At 36.0% G+C, this 26,822-nt stretch overlaps 2 protein-coding genes across 6 annotated transcripts; both read right to left on the bottom strand.

Moving 5' to 3' along the window:
• Positions 1 to 243: 243 nt before the first annotated feature.
• On the bottom strand, positions 244 to 12,383 carry gpr174 (G protein-coupled receptor 174). Of its 4 annotated transcripts, none has more exons than XR_014536615.1 (3): positions 12,047 to 12,377; positions 561 to 3,077; positions 244 to 433 (listed from the first exon to the last, which is right to left on the bottom strand). XR_014536615.1 is itself a non-coding variant. In XM_083560431.1 (3 exons), the coding sequence occupies exon 3, from the start codon at positions 2,857 to 2,859 to the stop codon at positions 1,837 to 1,839; it is 1,023 nt and encodes a 340-aa protein (XP_083416557.1). In that variant the 5' UTR covers positions 2,860 to 3,077; positions 12,047 to 12,147; positions 12,285 to 12,383; the 3' UTR covers positions 1,064 to 1,836. The 4 variants fall into 4 exon arrangements, 3 of the variants coding, with proteins under 3 accessions (XP_083416557.1, XP_083416556.1, XP_083416558.1); XM_083560431.1 differs by lacking the exon at positions 244 to 433 and having other exon boundaries at positions 1,064 to 3,077; positions 12,047 to 12,147; positions 12,285 to 12,383; XM_083560430.1 differs by lacking the exon at positions 244 to 433 and having other exon boundaries at positions 1,064 to 3,077.
• An 8,282-nt stretch (positions 12,384 to 20,665) lies between these two features.
• p2ry10 (P2Y receptor family member 10) lies at positions 20,666 to 26,434 on the bottom strand. 2 transcript variants are annotated; one of them, XM_083560436.1, is made up of 3 exons: positions 26,322 to 26,434; positions 22,652 to 22,848; positions 20,666 to 22,457 (listed from the first exon to the last, which is right to left on the bottom strand). In XM_083560436.1, exons 2-3 carry the CDS (start codon positions 22,807 to 22,809, stop codon positions 21,611 to 21,613), a joined length of 1,005 nt encoding a protein of 334 aa, XP_083416562.1. In that variant the 5' UTR covers positions 22,810 to 22,848; positions 26,322 to 26,434; the 3' UTR covers positions 20,666 to 21,610. The 2 variants fall into 2 exon arrangements, with proteins under 2 accessions (XP_083416562.1, XP_083416563.1); XM_083560437.1 differs by having other exon boundaries at positions 26,166 to 26,376.
• Positions 26,435 to 26,822: the final 388 nt, after the last annotated feature.

Here is a 26,822-nt window from a genome sequence, read left to right as displayed (position 1 = left end):
ATTAATAACACATTTTTATCTGTTCTTATTGTACCTTAAATTAATTATTTTAAAGTTTTTAATAATCTTACCTTAATCTTATTGACATGAGCATGGACAAATATAAACGCTTTATGCAAATGTTTGTTTATTATTAGTGAAACTGTACTGAACATAAAGCAGGAAGATCAAATAATATTGTAAATGTTTTAACGTGATTACAGTGTTTTAAATTATGTAAATCATCAGGACCCCAAACAGAACTTTTGCTATGTTTCCACACAGACAGTTTTAATTACCGGATATTGGTGCTTGATTGTAGACTTGATGCATCTGTAAAACAATTGTTTAGTGATTACAAATAATTTTTTAGTAAAGTTTATTAATTCATTTATGTTTGAGTAAAGAAAGGACATTGTGAATAAATGTGTTTTGTTGATGGTTTTTATTTCGCCTCTTTTATATATATTTATTTATATTTTTCATAAAAATGGTCAAACAGAAATGCGCGCTGCATTAATCGTGCGTTGATAAAATTAGTGCCGTTTGCATTAACCCATTATTAACACGTTAATTTTTACAGCCGTAATTGAAACATTAGTTAGTGATTCTGATTGTTTGGGCCAGCAGTGAAGGCTTTGCTGGCCCTGATGGAACACCACTGTGTTCAAAGATCTTTTCACTTGTATTGCCATATGATCTCCCTACCACTGTTATTTCAAGTAAATTATTAAGCAATAATATTATTTATTCCCAATTACATAAAAAACAGTCATGAAATATAAACTACTGTTTGTATAAAAAAAAAAAAAAAAACTAAAGACTGAACAAGTCATTACCTCTCATTATTGTGCAGTGAACTGCAATGCCTTTTTTTTTTTTTTTTTTTTTTTTTTTTTAAGAAAATACATATTTCCCTTTTTAGCTAAAATGCTCATTGCCTCGTTATTAAGTAAGCAAGTAAAATTTCCATGTGGCTTAATATTGGCTGTAAGGGAAAACTCTGTGCTTAAAACGTGTAGTCGGATTTTTGCATCCTGTTTCACAGGTTGCCAGGGGATATTATTTCGTTCTTCCTCATTCCTTTTCTGTTTTCTTTGGTATTATTTCCTATTATTTTGCTACATATAAAATGTCCCCCAACTAAAGCACATTGTGACATTCATTTCACATCCCTTCAAAGATCCATTATCAAACACTCTAGTCAAGCAATAATTCTGAAATAAACAGCTTTTGTCTGAATATGTACACTTCCTAGCAATGAGTAACATAAACCATAATACATCTAGTGAACATCAGCAGCCAGTTCATAGTAGTGTGGTGGGGTAGCTGTTTCATTGGTTTGCCAAGAATATTTTCTACATTGTATTTGCAGTTCAGCTATACTGTGCTTGCTTTACCTTGTTTAAAAAAAAAATTTCTGTATTTGCCTTAACTCTTGTTTAATTTAATAGTCACATTTATTCAGCAGTACATAATTATGTTCTTGAATTTACAAAAAAGATGCTTTGTCTTAGACTCAACACATTACTTATTAGTCACAGTACATTTTGTCAACACATTTCTCTAAATATGAATGAAACAAACTGTTTTAAAAAGTAATACATGGGTCACACCACAACACCCACTTTTCAGATTATGAACACATTTATTCATAAATATTTAAAATTATTTTTATATTCAATATAACCTTACTGGGTGTTGTGTAGTTGTTCATTTTTTGTCTTCCATGAATAAGGAAATAACTTGAAAGTGGGATTATTCACATTGTTTTTATTCAGTCTTTTTGAGGATCAAAACCCTCAATGTTAGTGATAACAGCAAGCGCAATTTCAATAGTAAATAATGTAAATGTCTTCATGTTCCTCCTTCATGTTCAACCTGCAGTACCTTCACTTCATTTGGCGAGCCGGACATCCTGCGGTGCAAATGGAAACTTTCTACCAACTCTGGCCTGGAGAGACGCCGCTTGAACTCATCGGTGGTGAAGTAGTACATTACCGGGTCCAGACAGGAGTTAAAACTGGCCAGACATAAGGTTATGGGATGGGAGCGTTGGATAGCAGTCTTGAACGCACAGTTCATTGGCTTTTTCGATTTTGCTAAAAAGTCCAAAGGAAAGGTAATGTGATAGGGCATGAAGCAGACCAGAAAGACACCTGCACAACTCAGCACCATCTTAAGAGCTTTACGCTTTTCTCCGGCATCTTGAAGGATGCAGTTTTTTTCACGCAGGCTTGCAGCAGTTAACCACGTACAAGTGAAGACCACTGCTAGAGGTAACAGAAAGCCAGTGAGTTCTGCCATTGTGACAGCAGCCACTCCACTTGCCATGGATAAAGACACCATGTCTAGCTCTGAGAAGCAGATGTTAGATGTTCCGGTTTTGAGGGAGACTACGTTTTTTCTCAGTAATGGAAAGGGCAGACATCCAAAACACACGATAAGCCAACCTATTGCGCACCACATGCGGTCTCGTCGCCGTTTTGTCCCTTTGTATCGCAATGGATAGATGATAAGCAAGCAGCGCCTTACACTTATGCATGCCAGAAAGTAAATGCTGGCATACATGTTGACGTATTTCAGATAGAAGCAAAACATGCAGAGAGCATGACCAAAGGGCCAGGACTGGTTCAGGTAGTAGTATATACGCAAAGGTAATGAAAGTACTTGGAGTAGATCAGCGATGGCCAGGTTGATCATGAAAATCACAGCTTTCTTTGTTTCCTTCACATACACATGGAAAACCCAAAGCGCTAGAACATTACTGATCAACCCTGGCACCAGGATTACTGTGTAAATGATTGCATAGGTGTAACGCTGGTATTCTTTAATATCATTTGTTGTATTATTTCCACATGAAAAATCGTTGTCATTCATTTTCCTGTCATTGGTCCAGAACTAAAGATCTGCTCTATAGCATTGAGTCACTTCTTGCTTTTTCACACTGAGGTCCTCAGACGTCGTTACAAATAGATTATCCAAACTCGGTGCAAATAAAGGCACACTGTTCCATTAGGTTGCCATCCAGTGCTGTAAAGCGCAGTCGTTTTAATATCCAAGCAGTGTCATGGTCTTTTTTTTTAGTGTATCCAGTCCTGAAAAACAAAAACCACTTTGCAGTTAAGGAGCAGTTTGACTCGGTGCAAAGGTACCAAAATGTCTTGTATGTCCAATTACATATGCCCTAAACCCAGAATTTGCATAGATAAAATAAATAAATAACAGCTGTTATAGGTTTCCGAAGCTGGTTTGAGCTAGTGATGCGAATGACTGATCCATTATTTGCATCTTGTTTTCATATTTCACAAAGTGAAAACATTACACATACTGAGCGAGTATTTTGATACATTTCTCACATTCTTACACTTACCCAATTGCTAATAAAAGCATGCCTTGCTTGTGGCAAACACAAAAGAGTTTATAAACTTCGAATTCAAGCTTTAGTTAGATAGTACTGAGCTGCACATACAGTTACTGTGAATTTAATTCTCAGTCCACCCACTTTAAAGAATAATGATTTCACATCAGGCTGCACACAAATAATTAACCATCAACAGCACACACATAAAAACCCTATATGCATAAGTCTACATTTGTCTTGTAGAATCTGCAACTGTTAATCATTTATAAATAACAAGTTATTTTACACATTCCACAAGACACGACAATAACTGAATTTACAATAACTAAACCAGTTCAGTAGTTTAAACATGCTTGGTTCTTTTATTGTTGTTGTTGTTGCTGTTGTTGTTGCTTTTACCTGGATGATCAACAATAAGTTCCATGTTGGCCTTGAGCAGTTGAATTGCTAATTTTTCTTAAGAAATATTCTCCAGGAACTACACATGTTGGTTTTCCAGGAACTTCTGTATATTTGATGATTTCCTAACAATGGATACATGATTTTATATAACACTTACTGAGGGACTAGTACACAATTACTACACATTGTGCAAACATTTCTCTTCTCAAGAAGGCAAAAAAAGCCAGGGGGTGTGAACGTTTGAACAGGATATACATTGTAGTTTGGTATTTTTTTAGTTCTTCCCTTCAGACGCTAAGACATTTATATGTTGTGTGTATATGTTAGACAAAATGATAATTTACATTATGATCATCTTCTTTAATAGTTTACACCCCCTGGCTATTACTTGATAGCTTCAATGAATCAATGAATGTTTGCATATTTTGTAATAATTGTCCCTATAAATAATAAAAGTCCCTTTCAAAATCATATAGTTATTGTTGGGAAGGGACAAATATGCAGAAGATGCTGGGAAACGAAATTATCTTAAGTTTCTGGAGAATTATTTATTAAGAAGAACCGGTAGTTTAACCTTACATCACAAACCATGGATCATGAAAAACATTACAAAACATTAAACAGCAAATGATCATCCATTTTGGAACATATAGTACTAAGAATCAGGCATATGTACACTTTAGATTTGGTTCTTTTGTTTACCGTCAGTTATTGTTGTGTCTGATATGTTATATAACTTATTCAGAGCAGTACTAAATAAAAAAATCGTATTTATTTAACTTCATAAGTGAACACATTACCTGAACTGTACATGCTCTGTTAAGATGCACTCTTGTGAGCTCCGTTTGACTTCCAGCAAAATATGTTTTCTCACTATGAATGTTACTGTTTGTCAATGTGTGGGCTCAGAAAATTAAAACAAGTGCATGCCACCTCTACACATCACACCTCAATATAATGGGACTTTCCATATTTACAGCTGCCTAAAGCAATTTTTTTTTTTTTTTTTTTTGCACCCACATGCTCTGCACGTGCTTAACAATACATTTAGTGGGTTTGTGGTTGCATTACAGAATCTTGCCTCGAGAAGTTTGGAAAAGTAAAAAGCACTTATGGGTATGGTCTAGGTGAGCTGTTTGTACTGTATTTGCTTATTCAGTATTTATAACCACCACACTGAACCAACAACACAAAGATCATTGAATGTTCGAACCAACATTAACAAAATAAGAGAGGCAAAAACAATCTAATGTTGGAAAATGACCTGCTTCTCCTTTTGTTGAGTTTTACAGAACAAGCTATTTGAATACATGAAAGTAAAAGAAAACAGGCAAATGTTGATACACAGCTTAGACACATGCTGAATGTCAAACTTAAAAGTGAACCTATATATAAAGGATTTCATTGCTATCTTATTTACCAAAACATGTTCTGGAATTTTTTGGGGACATTTTATTCTACACCAAAATAATCCAACATATTACATCAAAGAAAACTGTGGCTTAGGGTTTAAAATGGGTAAAAGTTCAAATATGATTGTTTTCGGTTTCTACAGATGCAGCCACTGATATGATCATTTGAACACTACTTTGGAACTTGATGCATGTATGGACAGAATAACGTCCCCAAACACACAGAAGTTAAGTCTATTATATGTGTTATACAGTTGGCGATTGCATTATGTTTGATTTGTTAATGGCATTGTCAGTCACCAATGATATACAAATTTTTTTGGTAATGTTTTATTTGATTTAGGAGTTTGAAGTCCTTTACATAACTTTATTCACTTTCAAGTATGATTAATCAAACATATATGTTTGCTGCTCTAATAAGACAAATAAAAACACAAATTATTAAAATAGTGCACCATTTAAAGTTATTGTAATAAAAAAAAAATGTTTAACTTACACCACAGGAGATCATTATGTGTTCGGTGACACAAGAAGACTATTTAAAATGACAATTTTTATACTAAACACTGATCAGCAATGCCAATCATTTGAGCACCTCCAAATTAGCAGCTCCAGTGGGGTGTTTATAGTATGCATTGGTTAGTACTAGGGGTGTAACAGTACATAAGGATTGGTACGTACCGCAGTTTTTAAGTCACGGTTACGTTAAATTTCGGTAGGGTTATGGGGAAGAAAATTGCCTGTAACTGTTTTTTTTATTAATGCAGTTTATTATTATTAATATTTGTGATAAACATTTAAACAGTTTAAATTTTTGTAACAATTTTAAATAAAATGCCTGCCTGGTTAAATAATATATAAAATATTTTTTTTTAATATTTAATACAAAAATAAATGTAATCAAATTACAGAATTTTTTATTATATTGATTTTATTATAATGGCACAAATTAAATCAATTAAATAAAATAGAATGAATGGAATTTGGGTAATAGAGATGTGGCAAATGATAGCACTATTGATTATTTAACATTATAATGCATGAGCAAAACGGTACAGAGTGAGTAGCCACAGTAACACTACGCTACTCTAGTTTCATTTATATACCCCTGGCATTGTTGTGTTTAAAGTTAAAAATTAAACAAAAATTCAAAAATGCTCATTGTGCGAGACAGAGAATAAAGAAACTTGTGTTTCTCAGGAAGCTCAGATTTTAACTATATTCCGCACAACAAAGATTGAACTGATAGCCCTGTACCAAAGAATTTCGGTATGAATATGGGTACCGTTACACTCCTAGTTAGTACCTACTAAAATTGGTCTAAGGAAGGAAAACCAGTGAAGAGGTAGGTAAAAATCAACCTTGGAAAAAGGTGCTTGCGCATCACTTATTATGAAAAGAAGGCAAGCCAGCAATGTTCCTGCTAGAAAACTTAAATCTGACGCCTACCTAAACATTGTTGCAGACAATGCAGCTGTAAAGCTGCTTTGAGACAATGTCTGTTGTAAAAAGCACTATAGAAATAAACTTGACTTGACTTGACTTGACCAAGTGCACTCCTTAATGGCAATGGTATTCCCTAATGCCAGTGACCTAGTAGGATAATGCTCCCTGCCACATTACAAAAACTGTCCAGGAATGGTTGGAGGAACATGGCATAGAGTTCAAAGGTGTTGACTTGGCTTCAAATTCACCAGATCTAAATCGTTTTTAACATTTGTGGGATTTCATGAAAAAACAAGTCTGATCCATGGAGACCCTACTTCGAAACTTACAAGACCTAAAAGATCTGCTGCAAAAGTCTGGGTGCCAGATACTACAGCACACTTTCAGACACCATATGGAGTGCATACATTGATGGATTAGAGCTGTATTGGCAGCACAAATTTAGGCAGATGGTTTTAAACTTATGGCTGATCGGTTTTAAAAAGTTTTAAGCACATTTAAAATGCTGTGAAGCAAAGCCTGACAAGCTTTTAAAAATGCAACTGTTAGTAGTCTCCGACACACTTTCTACAGGTTGAATCAGGAAATTAGCTGGTAAATTTCAAGTAAGCTCTATGGTATTACCAGTTACACATATATTTTGCAAGTGAAACCAGACAGTTATATTTATATGTGTGTGTGTGATAATAGATAGATAGAACTTTCTTTCAGCTTCTCCCATTAAGGGTCGCCACATAGATAGATAGATAGATAGATAGATAGATAGATAGATAGATAGATAGATAGATAGATAGATAGATAGATAGATAGATTGATAGATAGATAGATAGATAGATAGATAGATAGATAGATAGATAGATAGATAGATAGATAGATAGATAGATAGATAGATAGATAGATAGATAGATAGATAGATAGATGATACTTGGGATAAGGTGACAAACTAAATAATTGCTTATTATGGCTTGTGTTTGGTGATTTAAAAAACAAAACACACTCTCGTAGTTGCCTGATGCCCATGCAATTTTTGGTTCTTGATAACTGTCTCTTTTACATGTTACACATATGTGTCTGCTGCAGCATGCTCTAAAATACAGCAAACACACACACAAATACATACATTCTTTAATAGGTCAAGGCAAAAATGAAATTGCATTACACAGAGTTCTGTTTTTTTTAAATACCAGTTCCTAATCTAACTGTATCTATAGTAAATAGGTTCCTTCTTCATTTTCATTTGCCAGAGAAAATTTCTGCATGCATTTATTTTTGTTCTATCTCAAAGCATTTCTGATCTACCACTGTTTTTTTATTCATATCATACTTTTACCACACACAGAACAAAACAAAAAAAAAAAAATGCAGCAGAATTTCAAAGGGATAGCTGGACAAACTTTTGTAAATAGGCATTATGACCACCCACCTAATTGTGTTGGTCCCCCTTTTGCTGTTAAAACAGTCCTGACCTGCCGAGCATTAACAGCATTAACTTCTTCAGCAATTTCTTCATGTATCTTCATGTATATATTATGAACGTATTAGCTTTGCTGTTGATGAGATAACCAGTAAATAAAGAGGTGTATATAGTGGTATAATTGTACATGTTGAGCTCAAGGCAACCCTGGTTTAATCCTGATCTTATCTTATTGACCAAAAACATGCAGGTAGACCGATTAGCTATTCCATGTGTGAATAAGTGTATGACAAGTGCTCTTCCATAGACTAATATCTGGGTCCTGGGTGTATTTTCCGGTCTTGCACCCTGTGATCCTAGTATAGATTTTAGATCCACTGCACCCATGACCAGGAAAATATTTAACACACAGTGTACAAGGAAGTGTACAAGGCTCAGACAACCTACAGCTTACAGGCAACTTGGACAGCAAACGTGTTAAGCTACATAACACTAATTTTTCCAATATAGCCTATGCTTAATTAGACTTTCACCTGCCTCTCTATTCTCTTACTGTTATCACTTACTTGTTAATACACAACAAATCATTTAGCTAATATAGTATTGTATAGTACAACATTTTAAGATAAGGGTAAAGGTGTCATGTTTGTACCTATATTGGGATTGCGTTTATAAAATCTTTTCAATATTCAGCCTTTCCCATGGTTCATAGAAGAAAAGATATACCAAGGAAGCTGTGTTAGCTGTATTTTCAGAGAAAACCAACAAACTAATTCATGTTTCTGCAAGTCAAACTACCACTATACAGTTAGATTTCTAACCATTTTAATAATCATGCTTTAATGTTGTGTTCATTTTCCAAATTTTTTTTATGTAAATAAGGCACAACTTTTTCATGTTGTATGAAGGTACTCATTTATCACTTTCAGTAAGGGGTCAGGGTTGCTGTGGATCTAAAGGGACACTAGGGTGATGTCAAAAAACACCCTGGATAGGACATAAATCCATTACAAGACACACCAAGGGAATTATGATTTGCCAATCCATCTGCAAGCATGTTTTCTGAGGTGAGTGAAGGGTGGAGAAACATGAAACCCAAAATGAAAGAGGGAGACCGTGTCAAACTGCACGTAGACAAAGCTCATGCTCAAACCGAAATGCTATAGCACATGCACTGACTCATTTAAGAATGTCACAGTATTATTAAACATAGAGGATTGAACTAACTATGGTTGTTTGTATTCATTCTTGAAAACTTAGCATAAAAGAGTTTTCTATTACTGGCCCCCTGAGCATTCAGATTAGGAACGGTTTTCTAAATAGTTGAAGTTTTTCTGTGTAAATATCACTTGCTTATAGATATCAAATAAGTGATCATGTTTGCATTCGATTAAACAGGATGTGACTGCAGGGCCAGCATGTTTGGACTAAATCATCCCAGATGTTAAAAATAATAATTAAAGCTGAACCACTTGATGAACCAAAATTCTTTTTGGTGTTGTATTGAGTTTGTTTTGGCTAAAATCTGTAAAATTACCGGGTTCTGCTATGTGGATCTCCATTAGATACAATGCAACATTAGGCCTTTATCCAGGGCAACGCACTTTTGTTTCCTGGGTTGATTAAAAATACTTAAACAGCACTAATGACTGCTAAAAATGGCAAACACATCCAGTTGGCAATAAAAAGATTGAGATTGGGTTTGTATGTAACTATTTGGCATATGATCTCAACTGGCAAAGAAAATGCAAACTACAGATTGCAAAATATTAGCCTATAATGTTGAGAAAGGCTCTTGCACAGGACATGTAGAAATGGTCATGTGATCAGCTGCCTCTAACATGCACTAGAAATAGGCATATTCATATTGAGGAATATTCATTAAATGATACTATGTTTCTTTTAGAGCAAAAAAAAATCATGGCCAGATCTTACTGTAGATTTTAGTCTGATATTGCTTCATCATATCCGCTGAACTGTGCATACAGACTTCAGTAACTTCTGCTGAATATAGTGTGAAAAGACTGTGAATATAGTGTCAGCGTTCTGTGCTTACCAACACACTTGCGATATATGGTGGTGTATTGGTGGAAAGCAGCTCACTTTATCACTATATCTATTTATCATTTACTTTAAATAATTGTATATTTTAATATATATATATATATATATATATATATATATATATATATATATATATATATATATATATATATATATATATATTGTTTACATTGTTTTGCAGTCATTCCATATATTTTAAACGAATGTTAAGGATTTTTCTTTACCAGTCCAATCAATTAATCTCACATGCATTTAAACATTGTTGATAATTTAAAACATTTAAACAGACTTTGCACAAGAACTTATAATTGGCATGCATTAAAATTGCTTAAACAGAAATAATGACTTGATCCGATTAGAGCATGAAATGAAACAAGACAAAAAGGTGGTTGGGAGCCCTAAAAAGTGGGTCAAAGGGTTACCCCATACATAATGTTAACTGTAACCACACAGTTCATTGCAAATATAAGACTATGTGAGTAACTACAACTTTAATATATATTAATTAATTAATTAATAATAATAATAATAACAATAATATAGTTTTCATGTTCAAATTAATTATTTTTATAAACTTATTTTAAGTATATTTTATTGGGGAAATTCAGTTTAGCTGTGTATTAATTATGTACAGTATTACTTTTGACCAGCTGTTATTAAATAGACTATTAATTAACTGCAATTTTTGCAGACGTCTTAGTGTGCTGAAAATTAGACCAGCGTATCACTGTAGAAGAATGCCTTTTTCCTACAGCAAAAATAATATGTTTTAATTTTCATCATTTTTATTTGTATGGAAACTTTTTATCAACCTTCTCTGCCCTTTAATCCAGAGGTGTTGTTTAGTTTAAGCAACAGAGAGGAGCTTAAGTGTCCTGAGAGAAAGAAGACCTCTAACTGATGAAGGATACTCTGGAGAATTCAGACAGCCAACGAAATAGCATTTGGGGTAAAGAGGAGACAAAAAAGGATTTTTAAGCATAATCCATGGATTTAAACTGATGAAGGCTGCCAAAAAATAAATACTTCTGTTTGTTTTTCCCCCCTGACCCAAAAGCTCAATAGATGCAGATTGTTCTGAGAAGCAAAGTGCTCTCTCCCCTATATGTCAGTACAGCGAAGTGTTACATCCATTGGTGAATCCGCACACACCCCTTTGGCAGAAGAGATTAAGGCCTTATTGATATGAACAAGATCTGTGGGAAATCCCTTGTAAACTGTGTCACTTTCGTTGTGGGAGTCTGACACGTCTCATCAAATGAATCACCTTTCTTTCCATTTCTGATTTCTTGTGCGGTATGTTTTTTTGCCATGGAACATGAAATGATTATGAGGCATTTGTGGGGGGTGGGGGTTGGGGGTTGCCGCTACAATTTGGTTGCTAGTTGCTACTTTCCATCAGTAAGTGATACAGATAAGCTTTAAAGTGAGATTGGAAATTCTCTTTAAAGTTAAACAGGACTGAGTCATTTCTCAAATGGAAATATTTTACATTTAAAAAGCTACCATTGTTTGGTTTGTCAAGTATTAAAAGTTGTTTGACTTGGAAAGAGAAAGAAAGAAAGAAAGAAAGAAAGAAAGAAAGAAAGAAAGAAAGAAAGAAAGAAAGAAAGAAAGAAAGAAAGAAAGAAAGAAAGAAAGAAAGAAAGAAAGAACAAGAAAGAACAAGAAAAACTGGATATTGCCTTTGCTTTTTATGCTCAGTAGGGAGGTTGACGTATCCATATCTTGGCTGTTTCTCAGCCAGTGTCAGATCCTATCCCCTATCTCTCCCACTCCCTGCTTTCCCCCATCCCCTTAATACCCAACTACTGGCCAGTGTTCAAATGTTTAGGATTCTTCAGTTTTTTTGGAGCAAAACTTACAAAAGGCCATAAATCGCCTTGTCAAAATGTCTATACACAACACACATTTGTTTTTCTAATGTTAAAACTATTTAAAAAAATTTTTTAAATGGTGTCTCACCTTGTCGCTAGCGGAGGAGAAGTGTTTCGCTTCTTATCAAACAGTTGGAGAGAAAACGCAGTGCAAGGTGACATCCATCCATGTGCTGTCCAACCAGAACTCTAAATGCAAGATGACATTCAGCCAAGTTCTTTTTTGGTCTTTCTCACTCACACTTCCTCTTTCAAATTGATATTTGCATTTCTGTCTTTTGCTTCTGATATTTACTTTCTTCTGTGATGTGTATTTAATCTTTTACCTTACAACTGGCTCTCCTTCTTTTCATTCTCAACCCTGTGGTTTCTAATGTTGTTTGTTGCTTCACACTCATTCGTTTATCACTTCTGATAGAGTTTCCTGCCTCGGTGTGGGGGCGTTTACTAAGAGATGACGCTGTCTCAAACTCTCCTACTTCTGCTATTTCTCTTGATGACCATGTCTTCCGTGTTTAGGAGATGCTTCAATTGTTTATTGTCACTTAACAAAAGAAATAGCTCCAGTACAGATCCATGAATCATATGAAATTAATAAAGTCACTTTAATTATGAGAGCAGTACACCTAAAAAAAATATATATAAAAAGGCTTCCTTAAATGTGGCAATACTTTTTTATAAATTGAAATGGTATTATTATTATTATTGTGGTTGTTGTTTGTCTTTAAGTTATTATTATAATTTTTTTTTGTAACATACACTATGTTTCAAAAAGTCTTCATAACAGACAACTTTTCAGTTTATGTTTCCTCAGTAACATGACAACCTGCCCTTATTAACTTCAAGAGATAGGTGAAGGAACCTATGGTGAGGGGAAACAACTGCTTATAGCTGTGATAAATGATAACAGGGATTAACTTGTTTTGCAGACATTTCACACCATTAGCTGTAACCTGATCAAATATTGTATTGTTCTTTAATCTATTTGGATAAAAAAAAGTTATGATTAACAAATTGCTGACAGTAAAAAAAAACTAGAACAAGACACTTATTTGATACTTCATTCTATTTGAATTCTAATTTAATTCATATTGTTTGCTGTATTACTTTATGTCTCTCCACTTTACAGCTTTCAGTCAGATTATTTTCTTAGTTAAGTACATCTGTCAGTGTTCATATATTTTTAATAAATAAAAACTATACACAATTATTACCAAAACCAAAAGTATTAACCAAAACCAAAAGTATAAGATAAAAAATTTATGTAATAGTAAGAGTTTGACAAATAGGATTTGTAAATAGAATGTAAACTACAGTCACTCAAAACAACTTAGAGCTTTCATTTTCAGCCACAAGAGGCCGCTGCAGTTCCAATATAAATATTCTGCGGTGTAGAGAGTTTTAGAGGCTGAGAGAGAGAGAGAGAGAGAGAGAGAGAGAGAGAGAGAGAGAGAGAGAGAGAGAGAGAGAGAGAGAAGGTTGACCCATTAGTTAAATAAATAAAAAATAAATAAATAAATAAAAATTATTAATTATTATTAAATAGACATAAATAAAATCAGACAATGACAGTTCTTCCTCTTTCACCGAACACAGAGCTTTATTACAACACCTCACAGCCTTCAACATCTTTAGATCCCCCATACTCATACCCATACATAAAAATTTAAATCTCCCACAATCCTTGATTTTATTAACCTGGAGAAGATTCTGATGGAATCACAGTCTGCATTTTGAGCCACTTTGTTTTTCCTGCTTAGGTATATTGCCCAAAAAATAACAATAATTAGCTGGCACATACCTGTTTCTCCTGGTGTACTTAAAACCAAGAATAAAACTCTGGAAAGTAAAAATCACATTGAAAGAACTTAAACTTAAAGAACTTACAAGCACAAATAGTGTCTGTAGCCTGGAGCAGTGTAAAAAAGCATGAAGAACAGTTTCTCTCTGTGATCAGAGCAGACAGATTTGTAAAACATCAGGGTTTGAAATATAAATGAAAGAGTTCACAGAGATAATACAGTGTAAAATTGCAGCTTTGACCCTGCAGCTTTTTGGTTAATGGTGGTTTGTACAGTGCCCCTCAATCAGCTTTAATATCATCATTAAAACCAAGAACTTTCTCCACTGAGTGTCTACCCTCCCATTTTTTCTTATTTAAAACCTTGACACAGTCCCTGTAGAACAGCTTATCCGACACTGTCCCAAAGTTTCATCTCCCTTCCACCCCTGCACTCCAGAAGGGGATCTCCAAACCCATCGAGATTTAGAACGATGTCCGGCTTGGGAATGGTTTCCTCTTCTGCAGGACCGGTTTTGCCAATTCTGTTGTCCTTTAGCTGAACATGCTTCTCTGCTGTGATTGTGGACCTCCAGTGATGTAGAAGCTTGTTAGCTATAACTATACGTGCTGCCAGGTCCACGCCTTGTGACATGTCTGTCCCTATCTTTAAGAAGATCAGAGCTCTGGACAGTGTAAGGGTGGCTGCACCGGAGATGTCCAGATGACTCCCATAAACCTGGGGCTCCTCCAGCATCCAGTGAAGTGTTCTGCAGCCCATAGTAAGTTTTTTTTTCAGTCCATATTTTAAAAAGTCTACAGCAGGGGTGTCAAACTCAGTGTAATTATATTTGGCCTGCGAGATCATATTAAATGTGTATTAAAGCTGGCCCGCCAGTATATAACGCATACACCGCTAATACTACAAATCCCAGAATGCTTAGTTAGTGCGCGGGCGCGTCAGTCAAAACCGCTGAGAAACTCCGCGCTGAAAAACTCCGCGTACTCTAATTTACACGGCGATTTACCGATTTTGAAGCCCAGAAATGCTGATTTAAACTGCTCAATAATCCGTTTGTGGTTGACGTGGAAAGCGCACCAACCAACCTCCAAATGGAGCTGATTGAACTCCAGTGTAGAGACACGCTCAAGTCAAAGTACGACTCTGTGTGTGCTGCACAGTTTCCATGTTTCCTCCCTGACACACTGCACCAACTCCATGCCCAAGCTGCTCAAATCTCTATGTGTTCACCAGCACATATCTATGTGTGTAACTGTTCGAGGAGTCTCACTGATGAACATCTTCACTCAATTCTGATGATTTCCTCAGCTCAGAGCTTAAACCCAGACATGATGCTCAGCTCAGAGCCTAAACTCAGACATGATGCTCAGCTCAGAGCTTAAACCCAGACATGATGCTCAGCTCAGAGCCTAAACTCAGACATGATGCTCAGCTCAGAGCCTAAACTCAGACATGATGCTCAGCTCAGAGCCTAAACCCCACACATGATGCACTTGTATCTAAGAAGAGATGCAGGTATCTGACTTCAACCAATCAGAGTAAATCAGAGTGTAGCTTCTGAGCTTGAATGAATGATGTCTTTATGCACTTTTTCTACTCCAAGGCATGGACTGTTAATAGCTGAAAGATTGTTTTTTTTAATTGAAGGAAATTATTATTATTTTTGGTTGTTTTGTTGTTGCCCTGTAAAAAAAAAAGGTTTAAATTACAGGTAGTAGTTGACTTACGACCACGATTGGGACCGACAAATCAGTCGCAACACGTAACATTTGGTCATAAGTACAGTAGGCTATATGTACAGTACTGTAAAATGATGCCGAAAGCTGGTACGCACTGTCGTACACAGGGGCTAGCGATTGTAGTCGTAATGGTCGAATGGTCGTAAGTTGACGACTACCTGTATAACGGAATGAGAAAGTCTATAGATAGAGAGAGAGAGAGAGAGGGAGAGAGAGAGAGAGAGAGAGAGAGAGAGAGAGAGAGAGAGAGAGAGAGAGAGAGAGAGACACACATAAGAAACAAATACCACTGATGTGTGTTTTATTTTAATTTCTCATGTGTTTATAATATTAAACTTTGGTTGTTCCAGATTCAATGTTTATGCAAAACTAAAGTTTGTTTCCATATGAAAGGGTTGAACATCTGGAGAGACGGAAAACATGCACAATTGCAGTTAATTTTTCAATAAATATTGAGTTTGGCCCACGACATCGTCCCAGTTTTTAATTTTGGCCCATTGTGATTTTGAGTTTGACAACCCTGGTCCACAGTAAAAGACTGGTAATCCAGACACATCCAGTGTGCTTGTGTCCATTAAAAACAAAGTTCTGTCCACTGCCAGGTTGTTAATCACCATCATTCGCCCCCTGTAGGACATCTTTGGAACCAGCCGCTTCCACCTGCTCAGTCTGCCCTTGATGTGCTCTGCAGTTCCTTCTGAGTTTTCTTATTTAATATCTCATTATTCCCCAGGTGGATACCCAAATACTCAAAACCACCTTTTTTCCCACACCAAGCCTCCTGGTAGTGTAGGCTTCATACCTTCCCAGTCCCCAAATAAAACTGCTTCACTCTTTCCTCAGTTAACCTTAATGATGATAAAATCTCAAAGTCTCAAAAACATCAGTTAAAACATTTGTCAGACTGGGATCCCACTATTTCATCTGCATAAAGTGAAGTATTAGCGTGTGAAATATTTAAATCAGAAAGACGTCTTTTTAGTTAATTAAAAGAGGTTCAATTGCTAGAGTGTACAGCATTCCTAACAGTAAACAGCATTGTCTTATCCCTCTGTTCTCTCTAAAAGGGGCACATAAACTACCATTAACCTTCAGTACACTCTCAATTATACTGTACAACACCTTGATCATGGCTATGAAACCGGGATTGAACCCATACCTTCCACAAGTATTCATGCTCAACCCAGTTAAAAGCCATTTCCTGATCTAGGAAAATCAGACCAGTCTTTATTCGCAATAGCCTTGAGATGTCCAAAATGTCACGAATTAGGTACATGTTATCAAATATCGACCTGCCAGACACTATGTCTGGTCATGGTGAATGATCTGCTCTATCACCTTCGTCAGGCTCGAGGCTAATGCTTTTGACAGCAGCTTGCAGTCAGTACACAGTAGTGTACACACCAGCTTTTCAGTTGGGTCACGTCTCCCTTTTTTGGCAGCAGGGTCAAGATGGCTCTCCTTGTCCCTTCACACTGTGCCTTAGATTCTCTAGCACGTCCTGCCCTATTATTGCCCAGAAAGCCTTGAAAAACTCCACAGAGGCCATCTATACCTGGTGCCCGCCCGTTCTCCAAACCCTGGAGAGCTTCATGAAGCTCAGTAAGAATCATTTCCCTGTCCAACTGCTGCTATAGAGCTTTGAATAGAAGCTGACCGTCTGCTTGAGAATTTCACCAGACTTAGCAGACCAGGTTATCTGCTGTACAATTAAAATCATCTCCCAAAATTAAAAAAGGAATTATAAACCTTATTCTCATAAAACAAACATTCACTTTTAAGAGCCTCCTGTTTAAAATTTCTACCACCATGTAAGAAACAGGAATAAAATACAAGTAAGATGTAAGGCAACACCACCACTAAGATACGTGCTGTGGTTTCAAATGGCTAAGCAATCCCACTCCTTTACTCGGTGGCATTACTGATATCGCTGTGTGTTTCCTGTAGCTCATAAAGCTTTGCTCTCTTCACGTGTTTCCTTGCTTTATTTTTGTTAAACCTCACAGCCTCACAACCATCAGTAAAAGCACCTTCTCTTTTAAAATGCTTGCCATCCTGAACAAATTGTCTGGGAATAACTCTTCAATTGATACATTTTTTTGCCACTTGAGTTTTTTTAAATATTGTTTTTTGTCATTAGCTCTATAAAAACACATTTAGTGCTTCCTCCTGAGACTCCTGGTTAAACACTGAATCCGACATGCAATCTTCACTGTCTGATTTAACTCTATACACCTAACTCTAACTGTTTTTTCCCTTTTTTTTTTTTTTTTTTACCGGGCCCAATGCAGTGGAGCAGGGCTTCTCCTAGTCCGGTTCAGTGGAGCAGGGCTTCTCCAAGTCCGGTTCAGCTGAGCAGGGCTTCTCTGTGGTGAGTACACCACTAGTGGAGCTCTGGGCTGCAGTCTGAGCTTGGGGCTCACCTTCACTACACCCCAGTGCTGCAGCCGTTGCAGGGCTTTCAGCAGCAGGTCGAGCTGTAGCCGCAGAGGGAACGGCTCCAGCAGGTTCAGCTGCTTCCAGCTCCTGTGAAAATGCTACAACCAGCTTAAGCTTTCAATCCCAAACTTAAAAAACACATTTAGTTCAACCTGACCTTCATTAAGGACCATAAAAAACATTCTCCAGTAAGACATGTGCTTAACCAGTGGGAACTTACAGCCGGGGGATTTTCTTCATGGGGAGATGGTCACCCGTACTGAGACAGCTCTTTCACAATTGCCTTATCACTAATCAAAGGAGAAACATTGAAAAATATGACTTTTTATCAAGATTATTCAAGAGACGCAACAATAGCATTGTTCATTGGGGAGGCATAGACAATCTTCTCATGTGTCCTAACACACACTCATTTACACTCGCTCCGCAGACCACAGGCACACCGTGCCGGTGAGTCAAGCTCTCATAAAGCACCGCGTTTGGAGATGCCATGCTGCTCCTGCACGCTACTCACGCTACTCTCTCACACACACGCACACGCACACACACACACAAATGCACAGGCGCACAGGCACACTAATACACACACACACACACAAAGTAATTTCCGAGATATTTTAAAGAAAAGATTTGTGATAAATACAGAAAAAAATTGACAACAAGCCAACCCCATCAAATACTACATGCCACAACTTTCCTTACCCCCGTGCATGTGAGAGAGAGAGAGAGAAGAAGAGAAAGAAAGAGAGAGAAATAGAGAGAGAGAGAGAGAGAGAGAGAGAGAGAGAGAGAGAGAGAGAGAGAGAGAGAGAGAGAGAGAGAGAGAGAGAGAGAGAGAGAGAGAGCATTGAAATAATGAATTTTACTGAATTAAATACTTATAGAGTGTGTATATATAGGATTTATTTTGGTATACACTAAACAAAGGAGATGCTTCATATTAAAACACATGCATAGTGCAAAGTCTAATTTATTACAAGGTGTTTGTTGGGGATGAGTTGAGGGCTTTGTGCTTGACCTTATGCATAAAAAGACATTTTTATATAATTATGTGCTTACAGTTTTATAGATCTGGGAAAGAGCCATATTGGTGTGTAATAGTCAGGTCAGCCATATGTCACAGGAATCAGCTTTTTTATTTTAGTATTTCCATCGTCAAAAAAAACCTGACTAAGTGGTGTGTGTTCCTGTAATAAAATCACTTAATCAGCAGATAAAACCATTTCATTATTTATTACTTATTTAGTAAGTCTTCTGTTTCACTGCAAAATATAATCACACAGTTGTTGCATATATCCAAATATGACAAGATCTTGTACGCTTTTCTTGACGTCATAGACACTGGGTTTATCTCATTATCTCATTATATGTCTAATTATACTTTTCCTGCTGATCATAGCATAGTTTGTTTAGTTTGCAGGAAGCAGGCAGAAGTGAAAGTGAAAAAGATGTTGATCATTTGAAAGTTGACACTTTTAGATCCCTGCGAGAAACATCTGTTTGACTGGTCAGCTCTACGGATAAGATTATATTGTATATAATAGGCCTCGTTGGTCAAACCACTGTCCAAATAGCCCTTTGACAGTGGTCATATTTCTGGAGGATACTGAAGCAGCTTATGATTATCAATTGATAGATCATTGATAAGGGTATGTCATTTTTCTACATGGTATTTACAGAGCAATGCTATTTTGTAAGACAGTAAACACCCTAGCGCCCACAGAGGATTATATGGATTATATTCTGCATTCTTATATCTACTGTCCTTGCTTTTGAATAGTGTAATTTAAGACGAGTAAATTAAACGTTAACAGACACTTTAAGGGCTCTAAGTTTAGCATTGTGAATACTGTGGGGCATGATGCTTGCACAAACTCTTACTTCTGCAATTTCTTACTCCCAATTTCTTGCAACTGCTTAACATATTTATTGTCTCTTAATAGAGAAAATATCTCCAGTACTGATTCATGAATCCTACTTACTAATCTAGTGATTAGGTGACCTTTATTGTAGTATGCTCTAATTATATCATCAAAATTAAGTGTGTTAATATTTCTTCCTTCAAAACCCTCTAGAAAAGCATCCCCTTCTTATGCAGAATTCAACACAGATGCAAGAAAAAAATCGTTTGTTCATAAACTCGGAGCATAACTGTTCCCATGTTAACACTGTTTACTGTGTCAATATGGTGTCCAGATCTTAAATGAGAGATTTGCTGCATAAGAGCAAATCAAGCTTATTAGTAGACCAGTTTGTGTGTGTGTGTGTGTGTGTGTGTGTGTGTGTGTGTGTGTGTGTGTGTGTGTGTGTGTGTGTGTGTGTGTGTATGTGTGCATGAGTGTGCGTGAGTGAAGTGACAGTTTAACTGTAAACCTCAAGGCTTGGCTCAGGTTCAGCTGTTACAGGCATGACTGCTACAACGTTTAATTTATGCAGTCAGTCCAGATGCCGCTACACAGTTTAAAGTGAAATAAGCCTCTTTTCTGCGTGGTTTTGCCCACACATTTCCTCCACTTGTGCATGTTACAAGATCAGTAATCACTTTCTATTGAACTTTAGGGGTAATTCACAAAGGATGTTTGGTGGAAATTTCACTCAGGAAGTCAGTGCATATATATATTTGAAGCATATATCTGAGTCTACCTACAGAACCTTGAAAAATAATGTACATCAGGCTAGGAGATAAATTAGATCTTTAAATATGAAAAGAAATCTTGAACAGGACAATGCTTGACAACTTGATTTTATTTACAGCGTCTCATAATACTCATGCTTACATATCTGTTTTGGGTCATGGTTTTTAATAAAGACAGATATCTGTGTCGATGACTAATGGAAAAATCCAAAAGAAGAAGAAGAAGATTTGTGCATGGTAAATGTAACATCAATACGTAAGAAAAACACATAATGCCACATCATAATTACGCCAGGTCTCTACTTCAGTACACTGTCAGTGATGTTTTGTTACACAAGATGTTACTATAGTATTTAGAGCACATTTTTATCAGAGCTGCTAACAATCTAATAGCCTTTTAATCATTCAAAAGGACACCTGTACTGGAATGATAAAAATGTCTTTAAACCCATGCATTTTAATGCAAAACAGATTTAAATGCAAACCGATAAACCAGACTATTCTGACCTCGTCTGACATAAGTCCTGTGATTTAATTTGTCTTCAACTGTCACTATCATATAGTGAAACATTTGACAAATTTATCTTAATTCACCTTGAGTTGTACATTCATAATCATAGAATAAACTTATAACTTCTGCCTGACAGATGATTTTTCTAGGCTGAACCTAAAATTCACTGCATAATAGTAGGTCTAACTGGCATCATTGCTGAATGGAAGAAACATAGCTTTTAGCTAGTGGTTCTTAAGGACCCTCACTGCAAAACAATTTTCACATTTAACCCAAAAGTGCTGGACAGTTGGTCAAACCCTGCTAATTAAAATTGTCCTTTATTTCCATGACCATAAGGCAGCATTAACCAGCTGGAGTAGAAATAGAGTTTCAAAAAAGTTCACAATAATAATGCATATTGAATGATATGAAGATGTCATATCAGGAAGATGTCAATCTTCTCATTATGAAGTTCTTCTCCATATAATAAGAAATATGTGGTCATCTGCATGTGTGCCTCTGTAGCAGAACGTGTTCTCTGTATTTACCCAGAAAGTGCATCTCTGTATGAGGAGGTGCTCTCCATACTCATCAACCTCCCTCTTAATATAGAGCTGCCCTGACGACTGAGCTGCTGACGGAACTCGGTGGTCAGGAAGTAGTATATGAGAGGATTTAAGCAGCAGTTAAGGCTAGCAATGCACAGTGAGATCGGATGGAAGTGTTGAACCAGCTGCTTTACAGAACACTGGGTAATAAAATCCTGTGAAACCATCATATACAGCACGAAGTTGATGTGGTAGGGGGCAAAACAGAAGAGGAACACGCCAGTACATGCTGAGACCATACGCAAGGCCCTTCTCTTGTCATTGACTGAGTCACCAGGCCCTAAGCTCTGCCTGAGTGAACGTTTGATGAAATATGAGCAGAAGATGATGACAGTCAGTGGGCCCACAAAGCCCAGGAGTTCGCCGAAGGACAATACGGCCACTGCGGTTCCCAGGTTCATCTTCCGAGTGGGCAAATGCTTGAAGCAGGTGTCATTGTGCTGGTGGTTTGATGGGTCGTTTCTCAAGAAGATGAAAGGAGAGCAGCATAATCCAACTACTAACCACACAACTAAACTAATCCGAACATCATACCGCCGCTTCCATTGCCTGGCACAAAAGGGGCGCATTAGGAAGCTGCAGCGTTGAATACTGATACAGACCAGGAAGGCAATGCTGGCGTACATGTTAAGATACTTCAGGTAGAAGCACAGCAAGCACACCACCTTTCCAAAAGGCCAAGTGACATTAATGTAGTAGTAGATACGCAATGGCAGGGACAGGACATGAGCCAGGTCAGCGATGGCCAGGTTGATCATGAAGATGATGGCTTTGGTCTTCTTGCTATAAATCATAGAAGCAACCAAGTGACTATTTCATGTGTAATAACCAATGTTAAGTGATGAGTCAAAATGTTCTTAGGAAGCCCACACACATTTGCAGTCAAATTTAAGCTTTGGGTGCATAAAGAAGTTTGCATAGTAGATCTTAAATATATTTAAATCAAATTATGAGAAAACAATTTAAGAAAAATTGACCTTATGAAGCGACACAGGACCCAAAGAGCGAGACTGTTTCCTAGCAAGCCTGGGATGAAGATGAAAAGGTAGAAATAGGTGTAGAGCTTATTCATGCTTTGTTCCCACTGAGTAGAGTTGGTGACCATAGCACATGAGGCATTTGTGGAAGACATCATGACACTGCAGAATCATTTATTGTACCTCCTCTGTGTTAGCTGGAAATACAAAAAAGTGATAACAATTTAATCAGAATCAGAATCAGGCTTATAGGCCAAGTGTATAGGACAAGGAATTTGGTTCCAGCTGTTTGTGAATCTCAAAAGTACAGACATAAATAAAACCTATACATGACAAAAACAGACTATACAAGACAATACAGACAATATGAGACAGTAATAAATGACAGTAATAAATACATTTAATAAATGAACACACACTGATAACTATGACAAATTGTATTGATTTGCACTTACAAGTATGGCTACCTAAAGCAATATTGCTCATTTTCTTCAATATTTAGACCACTCCATAAAATCATTGAGCACAAAAACACTGCTTGTTATGATTTGTAAGTATTTATAATTATAAGAAGACCAAAGGGAGTATGAAATATTAAAGAAATATGACTATTAATAATACATTTTAAATAAAGGTCTATTAAAATTTACAGTTACCTGAAACTCTAACTGATTATGTGATAAATACAAGATGGTAGTACTTAAGCAACAGCTCAGTGTGGTTTCTGCAGTCAGTAGAGAAAACATGTGGGTGGTGTAGAGAAAACACGTGCTGGCCTTTTTCAACATGCATGCATTGTTGTTGATATTTGGTGGCTTTCAGTATAATTCAGTGGGTACATTTAGACTCAATGAACATTTACTTTTTGAAATTAGAGAACTATATGGCGTCGCTAGTAATGAATTATTATACAAGCATCAGTATGCTGGCAGATTTAAGTTAAGTAAAAACCACATGTAAATGTGTTAATATTGCATTGCAATGTTCCTGTGACATTTTCAGAATTGAATTTATATACAGAAAAATTATGTATATTTTAAAATTATAAATTAAATTATAATTGCATATTAATAGTAAATGAATTTATACTGACTGATATTTAAAAGTAATATATAGTTCATTAAATAAAAGTGAAATATAATTTAAAATGTAGTAATGGTGCATAACAGGGTGTTTAAAGGTAGGGATTTTTGTATGTATGTATGTATGTATGTATGTATGTATGTATGTATGTATGTATGTTTGTATGTTTGTATGTATTTCATTATAAACATTCCCTGATAGAACTTAGTCTATGATCTCACCATATTGTTGGTCATTATACTGTCTTCTGTTTGTTTGAATATGTCCTCTAACTTAACTTAGGCCTTTTCAACTGGTGTATTTCTGTTGGAATCATGTAACCATTATAAGGGGTGGGGAATTAGTGGGGGAAATGTTTGCAATCACAAATTTCAATGATATGGGGTTCAATACTATATAGATTAATGGCATAAACTGCAAACAAACAGCAGTTGTGGAATGCATGATGCAACACTAAATAAAAAAAATAGCTAAAATTATTTGGCTTGTTGGTTTCTTCTGAAACAATGTTTTCCCATTTCCACCAAATGCTTGTTGGTTTAATGTCATAAGCCTATATCGTTTCTTGCAGGGGTCTGCCAGCATATTCACAAATGGTTGATGTGGCTGCAGGATTTCATTTAAACAAAGCAGGGGCCATACCTTGTTTATCTTAGTCTTCAGGTAATTAGCCAGTGTACCTCCAATTGGTATGCAATGTAAGCATGCGATCATAACAGCCTTTTACGGATTATAATAAAAATCCCTTGTGTATAGCAAATGTTGCTCATGGTAAAAATAAAAATCCTTCTGAATTAATAAGTGACAGTCATTTTCTTGTGTACATGATGAGTGTAAAGATTGCAAAGTGTTTGCTTTTATTTGCTGTAACTATAAAAACATTTTCTTTGTGTGTGTGTGGGTGCATGTGGGTTTGCATGCATGCATAAACACGTGCACGAGTGTGTGTTTGTGATGACAGTACTGTGTGTGTGTATGTATTCAATTTAAACACAAGTAGGATTTACAAGCTGGCAGAAAACTGCACTTTTGACTTACTGGTCACTTTCTGCAAACTCTCGCAAACTCTTGCACACCTTGTTTCACCCAGGCCCAGCCGATGTTTCTGGCCTCACATTTGGAACAGTCCAGCATATAGGTTATACTCTAAAATAATGGGTTTTTATTTATTATAATGTACTTTACTGCACAACTTCAACAAATGCTCCGGTCATGTCTTCCCCTCACAGAGGTCACTCCTCTCCGAGTTTTAAACACCAATACAACACCGCATATACAAATGAACAACCTAAGAAGTTTAGTATTTCCACATCACATTTTAAATTTTAAAACCTTATTATGTTATTTTACATGTATTGATATTTGATAATAGATAATACAGTTCTTAGAGTTTTATGAGGATTTTTTAAAGTGTATTAAAAAAAATATTACAAGTAATCAGTGATGAATGCACAAATCTTTTTATATCTGTCATTGAGTTGTTAAATGAGATTTGCTGATTTGATTTTAGTGATTTATGCATGGAAATTTTAATGAAACAAATGGCCAAGCACAAATGGCCCTTTTTTCTCTTCACAAATTATTTAATGTTATATAATGATAACAATACACAGTTATATAGATATATATGATACACAGTTAGAATGGTCTGTGATCAGTTCTATAACATATGCAATACTATGCATTAAAGCAAGTTTCCCGCCATTCAAGAGAATCGCAAATAATCTTCAAAAAGTGCCAACTCCCTTCCTGCACTGTTTTCGGAACGGAGGGGTGAGTGTTTACGTGGCAAGAAGTAGCAATACAATATGACGAAAAATGAAACCACAAAAGAACATAAACAGGTGCAGACTACGTCAGATGTTGAGAACTGATATAATGGATGGTCGTTTTTTTCTTTTACTATATTGTATTTTAGCTGCAAAAATGTAATGATACAAGATGTTTCTCGTATTTGAAGGTCATATTTGACTGAGGTTGCAACCAACTAACTGATTTCTTTGTTTTTTTGCAAAAATAAATGAGGTGCATTTGTTGCCAACCCTGGGCATAATTGCACTATTTAATATTATCACAAGCATACATGCCCACTCAAATTTTCAGTAAACAAGCTAACATAGTATTGCAGTTTATGCAAAAAAAAAAAAAAAAAAAAAAGCAGACAGTCATTGCACCGGAAAATGATTTGGCTGACATAGAAATAGTACCGATATGATAGAAAAATACTTGGCTTATGAATACACACTGTACAGTTACAAAGCAAAACGCATATTGAAGTTTCACTTCTAATTGCATACATTTGTAACTGTTATAAAGCAGTAGGCATTTTTTTGTCTGATACATAAATTACAGTATATGTAACCAGTGCTATAGAATGAGTAGCTTTTAATTAACTTAATGAAGAAGAAAAAAATCAACCATCTGTACTTACCCATTTAATTAATAATTTTATGCATTATTACTTTCTCACCTACTTGTATCCTAATCAGAAATAAAAAATTTGTAATCACAACTAACTATTCAGCTAGCTAAAGAGTACACAAAGTTCCCTTTTTAGCCTAGTTGCTATCATGCATTGTGGAACTACCTTTCGTGTGCAGTGAGGTTCAGAATTCAGCGGTTGTGGCAGCACTGTTGATGTCAAAACGCTCTATACGCGCCAAAGTGCTACTGTTTTTTTTACCTCTCCAAAGAGGAAGTATCTTATCAGATTGGCCCAGTATTGCTCAGTTTGATGCAGTGTTATCCTCCTCTCAGGCTCAAGTCTATTCTACAGCTACTAGATAAACGATATTCCTGAAACGCAGACAAATTCAGTTTCTGATCTTTCCACAGATAAAATGAGCCCTTAGATACAAATAAATATTTGAAGAGTTGTTTTGTTGTAGACTAAATGTTGTAATTTGCTCTGAGATTTAACTGTTTGGCAATAAGACTACTTCATTTAAGTTTCCCGTGTTGTGTGGCTGATGAAAGCCCATAACACTCATAAATGTAAATTGGGAGAATAATAACAATGAATAACTAATACTGTGACATTGTTGCAAAACAGCTTCATGCACCTGATCTCATTTTGAGTTGTTTTAAT

The sequence above is a fragment of the Silurus aristotelis genome (genome assembly GCF_946808225.1).
Source record: "Silurus aristotelis genome assembly, chromosome: 14".
Classification (NCBI taxonomy): Eukaryota; Metazoa; Chordata; class Actinopteri; order Siluriformes; family Siluridae; genus Silurus; species Silurus aristotelis.
The sequence above is the reverse complement of the archived record's forward strand: the minus strand, read 5'-3'. Positions and strand labels throughout refer to the sequence as shown.